Source organism: Cyprinus carpio, chromosome B3 (genome assembly GCF_018340385.1).
Source record: "Cyprinus carpio isolate SPL01 chromosome B3, ASM1834038v1, whole genome shotgun sequence".
Classification (NCBI taxonomy): Eukaryota; Metazoa; Chordata; class Actinopteri; order Cypriniformes; family Cyprinidae; genus Cyprinus; species Cyprinus carpio.
The window spans coordinates 12,453,270-12,463,496 of NC_056599.1; the positions used below are offsets into that span (position 1 = coordinate 12,453,270).

At 38.1% G+C, this 10,227-nt stretch overlaps 1 protein-coding gene across 1 annotated transcript in view; it reads right to left on the minus strand.

Moving 5' to 3' along the window:
- Positions 1-9,912, minus strand: part of col5a3a (collagen, type V, alpha 3a) — a 49,014-nt gene extending 39,102 nt beyond the window's left edge. Inside the window, exons 1-2 of the mRNA XM_042719741.1 lie at positions 9,573-9,912; positions 28-195 (exon numbers count right to left, since the gene is read on the minus strand). Of these exons, the coding sequence (XP_042575675.1) occupies positions 28-195; positions 9,573-9,651 (247 nt within the window). The 5' untranslated portion in view covers positions 9,652-9,912. The remainder of the gene's footprint in view (positions 1-27; positions 196-9,572) is intronic.
- Between the last annotated feature and the right edge of the window lie 315 nt (positions 9,913-10,227).

The following is a 10,227-nucleotide window of genomic DNA, read 5'->3' on the forward strand; positions in this document are numbered from 1 at the left end:
TGAAAGTACGTTTCAAAGAGTCCATACCTGGAAAGAACTGTTTGGTTGGGGCACTGAGTTGAATCTTTTTGTCTATCCTGTAAGCCATGTCTGTTTCTGATGTGTCCTTTCTTTCGGTGCACAGGCCGGCCTCCACTGACACTCCCTCCATGTCTTCAGACAACTCCAGTCCCCGTAATACATCGATCAGATTAGCTGTAATAACAATATTGCAAAGTGCAATTAAGTCTTAGTCATGAAAGTATATTCTCTGTAAGTACACTTAAAGAGTCTTCTATTTCATTAATATTGGATTCTCTGTAAGTACAGTTTTCAAAAAAATATATTGTTAATATCTGAAGTACAATACAAGTGCACATTCAATACTATTTAGCATTGAAAAGAGTATGATTGGGCTAAAGAACTATGGTGCTTGGCAAAAAAAAGTTGTTGCATGTATCGAATGATACTAGTTAGGAACACTATGAGGAATGTAAAGCACTAGAGCCTGATGGCCCTGCAGCTGTATTATTCACTAAGCCAATCCCCTTTGGGTCACGGCAAGATCGAACAACAAGCTGAGAGTTTGGCTGCCGTTAGTTTGCTGATTTGCAGCCAACTCAAAGTGTGTCGATCTACTTGGAAGCTTCAAGATGAAGTCACATTCAAATCAAGGCCACAGCTGGTTATGGATGGGGTGTCATTATGGGATAGAGCTATGACAACAGTCTAGTCTGAGATAGTTACACACACACACCTGACAGGTGACACCTGTCAGCGCCTCTTTTAAAAAAAAAAAAAAACAATGTCTCCACGACTTCCACTGTCAAATGTTAACGATCACTTGAAATGTATTTACACTTCATAGAATTTACATTTACAAAACACTTCATAGAATTTAGAAATAACTGCTGTTGATGTTTTATTGAATTACAGTTTTAATGAATCTCTAATTGCACAGGTTAATCTAATGAAGGTAACCGGGGTGGGGGGGGTTCTTTTGACTAACCACAACCTTTGGCATGTGTGTCAGCTGAAACAAGGATCCTAAATTTAAATTGCCCTCCTGTTTCCATGGCCCTCCTTTCTCTCCTCTGTTAATACAACATGTGGAAAAAGTTTGTCCATGCCAACCAACTGCCTGCCTGAAAAAAAGTATTCCATTTTATGGCATTATTTATTTGTTTAGCAGATGCCTTTATATTGGGCTGGCTCAAAGCATGGCGACAGACTAGTAAAAAGGGGGTGCTAAAATCCGGGCGAGACTCAAAAACAATGGAAAACATCAGGTACTCATTTAACGGTACTTTAGACAGGGTTGTGTCAATATGTTGTGCCATATATTTCATTACACAGACCTTGTAAATAAATGAAGTTTTCGGCTCACTGCCCATTGTCTCACGCCACCCAACTCAGCCACATCTGTTAATGTTCACTGGTTTAGGTCCATCAGTCTGAGGTGAAATGTATTTGACAGTTCTGTAAATATGTCTGTGTAACTAAGTGGGATATGGATGATTGGAAAAATGCAGCAACTTTAGACAGCTGGTGTCTGTACACTATTGTTATGCTCTCATTTAAATATACATGTACACATACATTTGTACACATACACATAAGTGCATGAAGAAACAGGTCAGTAAGTCAGTGGTGTTTATATGTCTGAACAGCCATGTAATCTGCGTCAGAATAGGCCCAATTATCACAGGACTCTAATGGGTTCAGCTTTGAAAATGTCAGACATCTCGACTCAACATCTCAACCAAAACCATAATTCTGACTGCTGTCTAATCCATAACCAGTCAATTGCGAAGTCTAACACAACAAGGAATTGCCCCTGACAATGCCTTTGAAATATATACTCCATTTTCTTCTTTAAAAATGTTAGAAAATAATCACATTTTAGCTTTTTGTACTTATCTATTATTTTAAAATCCTGCGATGTGACATATGAATTTCAAAATTAAATATTCTGTGTAGTTTCTCATTTAATACATTAAAAACTGTACACATAAAAATAATACAATTATAAAAATGTTGCTTACAATACTTTTTAGATGATGTATAGTTTTTCACATTGCAGTATCACAATTTGAAACGTCATGTCAACCCACTAATAGTTAAGATAATACCTTGTGCTCAAAGTGACAGTAAAACTTGTTTACCAAATACTTAGAATGAAATTCTAGAGGGAATGGGTAAATCAGCGTGCTGTTAAATATCTGCCCTCTGACCTCAGAGAAATTCACATGACAGTAATAACAGTGGCTTAATGATCTGAGGACAGGAGGAGAAATGCCTCCTCTGAGTGAGAATTCTTTCAGCACATTCCTAAGATACCCAGCTCATAGTGAATATGTTCTTGAATGCTCTCAAAACAAAGCATCCCAGACACAGACCGTCATGTTACCTCTTAAGGAAACGCAAATTAAAGATGCATCAACATTTATGACATTAAACCAATAATATTTCAAACTAACTGAAATATTCATTGAAGTACAGTACGTAGGAATACCAATGTTTGAAATATTGCATGGGAAATTAGGCTATTATGCCAAGAAATAACCTTAAATGGTCACAAAGTCAAGGCGTTTACAAGAGCATAAGCAGTAGGATAGGAACTGAAAAAAAAAACATGCCCAAAATAAAAAATTTAACAAATCCTTTACAAAACAGGCCCTTCTCTACTGAGATCTCCTGAGGTCTAGGGAATGTTCCTCCCCCAGCATCATGAAGGGGCCTGGGGCAGGTGGCTGGACGCCATGTTGGATATCCGGAGCTAGTCCAGAAGCAACATGCTGATGCTCTGTATCTCCGCCAAGAGCCAAACCTGAGCCAAGTCAACAAATCACATTCATCAGAGGCTGTGAAACCTAAGGCGGTGCTACCTGTCTGTTTTATTCACCTGTATGCTTCGCCAAGTGCTGCTCTCACAGATCTACCTGTAGCTATGTCACCTACAGCCGTCTGGCACATCCCAAAATGCTTCGTCTGGGGGGCTTATCCAGTGGAGGCACCTTTCCAGCATCACCTCAAATGATTGCTGAATAAATTCAAGATATATGTGAGTTGCAAATTACTTAGAATGCTTGATGAGTGAACCTTCTGACCCCATAAACACGTTTATGTGTGTATCTAGCACTTTGGACTAAAAGAATAGTTCACCCAAACAAACCTGCATGAATTTTTTTCTTCTGTTGAACAAAAAAGAAGATATTTTAAAGAATGTGGGTTACCAAACAGATTCTGGTCCCACTGACTTCCAATATACTATGGAAGTCAATGAGGACCTTCCAAATATCTTCTTTTGTGTCCAGCAGAAGAAAGAAATACATAGAGGTTTGGAACAACATGAGGGTGAGTAAATGATAACAGAATTTTATCTTTTTTCTGTGAGCTATCTCACTTAATTTGGTCAAAAAACAAACAAAACAAAAAAACACTGAATTTCAGCCAGTTGTGTTTAATCTAAATTTAAATTATAATACATTTTAATTGAATTGCAGTTAACTTGCAGTTATGTGTCTAAAACAATACATTCAGTTCACACTAAACAATATTATTTTATACTAAAGTGTTCTTCTTTTTCACAAGGGTATCACTTTCTCATGAGTTTGTCACATTACATCCCTTTTAGTCTTCCCCTACGCAGGGGGCTTCCAAAAGAGGTCAGAAAAACAAAACCATGAACCAACTCAAACACTACAAATACTATTTTTCGTATATCATATGATTACTTTTCCAATCGATCCAATTAAACTCTGAATGAACCAGTGAATTGCTTTGGTTAAAGTCTATTAAAACATTATGTTACTGATCTCATGTTTGCACAATATGTACTAAATTCTGCAACATGATTCATTGTGGTTTATACTGGCTGTCTGCACTCACCATGAACATCCTCTGAGCATCAACCTTGTGTTCCTGCCATCTCTGCAGTTGTCATTTTGTCCCGCGTCTTTATTTACTGAAAGCAGTGCACTTGGAATAGGAGTCTTAGCTAAATTATTAGCTGTAAAATAAACTATAATTTGAGGGAACTCCCTTAAGTATTTATCAGTCAGTGTATATCCTCCCACATTGACTCAAGACCACAGGAATATTTACCACACCATGAGAAAGACTCCGGCAGTCTGGAGTTTCTCTCCACGGCTTTTTAAAACACAATACCACAAACTGTATTGTGTATATATAAACACTGTAAAATATACTCTAATATAAGTACTAAATCTGTCAAAAACAACATTTAAGGCTCTTCTGAGGCTGGATATAGTTGAATTACTGATCGTGACCCCTGACCTCAAGGGACCTGGAGCCAACCCCTATAGACAGCAGAAGCAATGAAGCGAGGAAAGATGGGACAAGGCAGCTCAGACACGCCCAAAGGCACTGCAGAAACGCTATCCCAGCTTACGCCCCCTCAGCCATGGTCAATCTCTAGTTACTCACACTTCAACATTTGTTCCACACTAGACAAGCAAAAAACGAGTTCAAATCTCAAATTTCCTTTTGTGTGGGGTTGGATCCTATTTTACCTCATTTTTCTTTTAACAAACTCTTTCATTTGTTCATACTTTTCCTAGAAAGCGTAGGATGGTGGTTATATGCATGGAAGTAATCCACTAAGATCTCCCTGATGGACTAACTCTAAATGAAGCAGATGGACGAACTGCTCCACAAAAATTTTGAGAGCTTGGAGCATAAACGTGATTGAGATTTGAATCTGGGTCTGTTTCATGTTATCGCTAATGTTTGGAAGTTGTTCAGAATGGTGGCTGGATGCTGTTAGAAAAACCTGGAATCTGCCCCACCGCAGCAGAGAACTGCTTTCCTCTAGGAGTCATGCTCCACTAAACCCACAGTTTGGATGGAACAAAATTGTTTAATACCATCCCCATCTTGCTCAACATGCAACCAGATTCCCAGCTAAAAAAAAGAAACTACGACTTCTCAGTTGCAGAATCATTCATTTCTCTAGTGTGTTGAGAGTTTGATGGCAGTGGGAGCAGTATGTGGGTTTAGAGACGGTGCTGTGGAGCACTGTGGGATACTGTATCCAGCGTACTTAGAGTCTGGGAACTGCTGAGTGGACGGCACTATTGTGCCAGGGAGCTGAGCATCATTACACACATTAGTCTAACATTCCTCTCCCTGTAAAGTTTGTTTTGTGATATTTGCTCACTTTGAGACATCCAGTAAGGCCCACTGTAAGTGGGTCCACAAAGGGAACACCTGCATCTCTCGGTCTCTCACGGAACACTGCTGTCCCCCACCCCAATATACAAATTAAACACACAAACCCTCCCAGTCTAAAGATTGACCAGACAGAACTTTACATTTTGCAGCTACTGAGCTTTAAATAATGTACGGCAGCTGTAAGTAAAGGTGACATTTATTATTGTTTTGCAAATTTCCATAGGCGAAATCCAATCTGAAATTCCTTGTAAGGGCGAAACACAGAATTCGCAGTGGTTTGAAAGTGACATTGTAGTAGTCTCGTCAATGATGGCGGAGACTGACTGGAAGAGAATAAATTGTTTAATAAAGTTGTTATTTTTGTTTTCTTTGCACACAAAAAGTATTCTTGTAGCTTCATAAAATTAGGATTGAACCACTGATGTCACATGGACTGTTTTAACAATTTTATTACTATCTTTCTGGGCCTTGAACGTGGTAGTTGCATTGCTGTCTATGCAGGGACAGAAAGCTCCCAGATTTCATAAAAAATATCTCAATTTCTGTTCCAAAAGATGCACGAAGGTCTTTGGGTTTGGAACGACATGAGGGTGAGTAATTGACAGAATTTTCATTTTTGGGTGAACAATCCTATGAAAGTCATTCATAGGTTGATTTTCAGTATAAACTGTGGTTGTGTGGTGTTTTCAATATTGCTTTTGTTTGAGTGGCTCAGCATTGACCAGTGGCATGATTTCAGGTTGGGGAAATATTTTTGGACATCAAACCAGACATCAAACATGTAAGAAAGGAGACTGGAGTGTTTGGGAATTTTTGCCGCTCCCCTTGGTGTCACTAGTTCTGCAGAAATCTTTGATTATCTACTTGATCTATGATAGGCCAATGGCAATCGCTTTGATTGCAATCTTTGCTCATCCAATGGAAATGTGAAAATAAATCACTATTTCAGATTCAGATCAAACAGGGTACAACTACTGTTGCTTAAAAGAGTGGAAATGTTTTTGTCTTTGTCCAAAGAACCAACTGCAAGTTACTTTACTCTAGAACAAGGGTGTCCAATCTTGCTCTTGGAGGACCAGTGTCCTGCAAAGTTTAGCTCCAACACTTTCCAGGAAGTTTCTAGTGAGTCTGAAGACCTTGATTAGCTGATTCAGATGTGTTTATTTGGGGTTGGATCTAAACCTTGCAGGACATTTGGACAACCCTGCTCTAGAATGAGCATTAAGTGGGCTAGCCTGTAAATACTCATTTTTACCATTATTTATAGAATTTGTTTCTAATTTGAAATATATTATTCAAGAATATCCTTGACCAACAGTCTTCCCCCATTCAAACAAACAACAGCTGCACTTGAATGACTAGAAATAGTTTCCTGGGTAGTTACAAATATGGCCCCAGAGTAACTGACTTGGGGACTTTGGTGGAAAGTTGTTTACATGGGTATCATAAACATAACTCCTCTTACAGGATCAGTCCTTTAATGCAAAATACAGTATATAGCCACACAGAAATGAGGATGGAGCTCTGCTTCTGTGAGCCAGATGTTTGTATTGTTTCTGGATTGAGGACACATTTTACACAGCAGCACTGATGGCCCAAGTTCCTCAGCAGCAGGAAGGCATGTCTGTTTAGAGAAAGAAAGGGCTCTTTTGAGTGGAATCTCCCATCCTCATTGGCGTCTTGTCTTTAAATATTCTCATCCATACTGTTTCATATATTTGTTTGTTCAGTGGGATCAAAAAGAACATGCATGGCTGCTCTACTGCAGGAGTTCCCAAACAGGCTGTGTGAAAGGTGAGGATCTGGGGCATCAGAGCAGGAGGCATGGACCAGGCACACGTAATAACCATAAAGAGAAGATGCACCATTAGAAATAGTCCTCCCACAGGCCTTAGAACTCAAGGCCTTTGAAGAGGATGGGCCAGATAGACTTAATATAAATATGGGGAGCAAGAGGCACAGAAGAATCCCAAACAGAAAAAATGCCTTTGTTCTTCATGTCAGACACGACAACACACTGTGGCTACAAAGTCCTGTAGTTTAAACACATGAAACTAATGCCAGACTTTCTAGGAGCAATCATGCAAATACCCGACAGCTGACTCAACTAACCACATCCTGCTCCGTCATATCAGAATCCACCGCTGCATCAGACAGGAGTGATACCAATGTGACTGCATCTCTGCAGATGCCCTTCATACTGAAATAAAGTCTGACTTCTCTGACCTGATCAACATATACAAGGAATTCATTGCAATTATAAAATCTACTAATTTATCTGTGTCCTTAATGGCATCGGAACTCAAACTACATGAAACTTCTTATGAAACTTGATGATTTTGTTTTCCAGCAACTTGAGCTTCAGTAAAAGCAAGAACATCTGACTGTCTGAGCCAGGAGCCATATGATCAATTGTCACTTTGCTTAGTGATATAAAAATAATAAATGTATCCTACATCATAATGTCTCTTTGATTAAATTTTGAAAATTCTAAAACATAATTTGGAGGTTTACAGGCTGCTTACAATATCTTGTAATTTATTATTGAGATTCTATTATAGTTTTTATTAATATTTTGAACCAGAATTTACATTTATATTTTTCATTATCATTTTAGCTAATGTTTTTTTTATTATTATTAATTTTGTTGTGTTTTGTGTTCAGTATTAGTAGTATTTAGTACTTCTTTTTATATGTCAGTTTTAATATATTTTAATTTCAGTTTTAATTTTAGTTATTTTAATACATAAAGTTAAACTACATTAACATGGGATATGTTGCATTGGCAAATAGCCAAATAAAAAGTTTTATAATATTCTTTATCCAAGTTAACATGTATTTAAAAAGAAAAAACACTTTAATTTTAGTTTCAGTTTACTATAACCTTGCACTTCCCCAATGCTCAGAAAAAAAGCAGTGATTATATGCACTTTATATATAATTTCTATAAACATGCCACTGACCTTTTCACACTAAGCATAATAGCAGCATGAGTAATGCATTTGTTTAATACTTTTCATGCTTTTCACATTCAGAAAAGTCCAACATTATAGTTGTATAATAAATTAATTGTGTAGGGTACACTAATCCTGCTGACATCAAAACAAGTTTTCAATTGAACCTAACCCACATCTGCAGTCTGCTCCGGGTTATGCTGTTGACATATATACTACATTTGTACAATAGCAGATTTGGCCAACTTCCTAAAAGGAATTTTAATCTACTGGAGTAGGTCAGTAAGCACTCATTCACCTATGTCTCAAGCCAACGTTAAACTATTTCACAGCAAACTGACATGAGTCACGAGCAAACTCAAACATGACATGACAGTCTGCCAGAGAATTTCCTTCCTTGACTATTCCAACTATGGGAGTCAGGAAACTACACCTGATCAATGATTTTATGATTTTAATGATTTTTTCACAGTTGTGAAAGCAATTAAAATGGGTATAATAGAAAAACAGAGGACCATGGGAAGTGTTGTGAACTGTAACACCATCAGTTTAAGCTATTAGAGGGGGTGAAATAACACATGACCACCATCCTCCTGAGGTGACAATTAATGAATTGCTTGGTTCAAGGTAATGGATGTTAAATGACAGAACTATATCATTTGAATCAGCAAGTTTGTGTATTTACTTAACAATATAACCAAAATCAGTTAAAAAAGGAAAAAGAGGGTTGTAACAATCCCCAGTGTATTTCTACTGGAAAGTTTGAGCAGATATGTAGGCTATATAGCAACAAACAAACTGTTCACATGAAAAGAGGGTGGGGTTAAGTAAGTGATGGGGATGGCAAACATCTTTAAACATGTAAATTTGATAATAACAAAAAAAAAAAATCGATGACCAAAAACTTCCAAACTCAGTTAAAAAAAAAAAGGAAAGCTTCATTTGAAGAAAAAGACTTGATATACTATTCGAAAACTATATAAATAATTTTTAATAAGCTGTAGCCTAATTTATGTTTAAATACTAAAGACAGCTGCAAAGCACAGAATAAATCACGGAAAAATAAACATAGGCTACAGTCTAAACTTAGGTAGAGTGATTTGGAAACTTAGCGGCTGTCAGTCATCCTCAAACTCAAAGAACAAGTTCAAACCGGCGGAACATAGCCTATTCAACATTTAGGCTATCTCAAGCTTCCCCCACATCAATAAATGCTCGTTATAAAATGGTTAAGGTAAAAACATCCCGCTGATCGTAACAAAACATTTTGAGCAACTTAAATTTAAAACTTAACAAAGGTTATTGACTAGGCTATTGAAGCCGCATCTGTAACAAGTGCATAGGAAATAAATATGTGGTTTCCAATTATGAAAGGATATTTGATTGAGAACAATAAGCACTTTTAAAAACTATTGGTTTAAGTTTAAATTTAGGATACTTTACCTGCATGCGTCATTGTGGTGCACAGAAAGAGAAGCAGCGGCACTATCGCGCAGACCGCAGTCTGCTTCAGTCGCCTCATGTTCAGGACGCGTTACCTCCACTCGAGCGCTTTATCACACGACCAGCAGATTACGACTGAGAAAACCCAGAAGCCATAAGCGTAAAAGAGAGAGGCAAGTGCTGCTCCGGTCCCGGTCTGTAGTTGCATAAGATGGAGAGGCTTTTTTTCTCTGAGTATCCTCCTCTCCTCCAAGACCGCTAAGCTCTGTCCCTCTCATTCAGTTTCTGCCTCCTCTCACTCCTTTCCAAACTTTCTCCCCCGTCCCCTCCTCTCCCTCCAGTGATGCGTTTATGTCCAGACTCCGGTGCTAAACGGTGCCTCCAGAGGACACGTGTCAGACATTGGATGTGTTGTGACGTTGTTGTAATGTATCGGCCTATATAATGTAGCCGTCAAAATGCATAGAGAGAGCACATTATAAACTAGCCTAAGCTGCATAACTGGTCTAAGGCTGGCCTGAGGACTAGTTTTGGGCACTTTTCAGGTAGTCAGAATTAGAGACCTTCTTAAAACCAGCCTAAACAAGCTAAGATCAATATGTAGGCCTACTCAAAATATACAATGGTGGCCAAAATTATTAGAACACTAGTATTT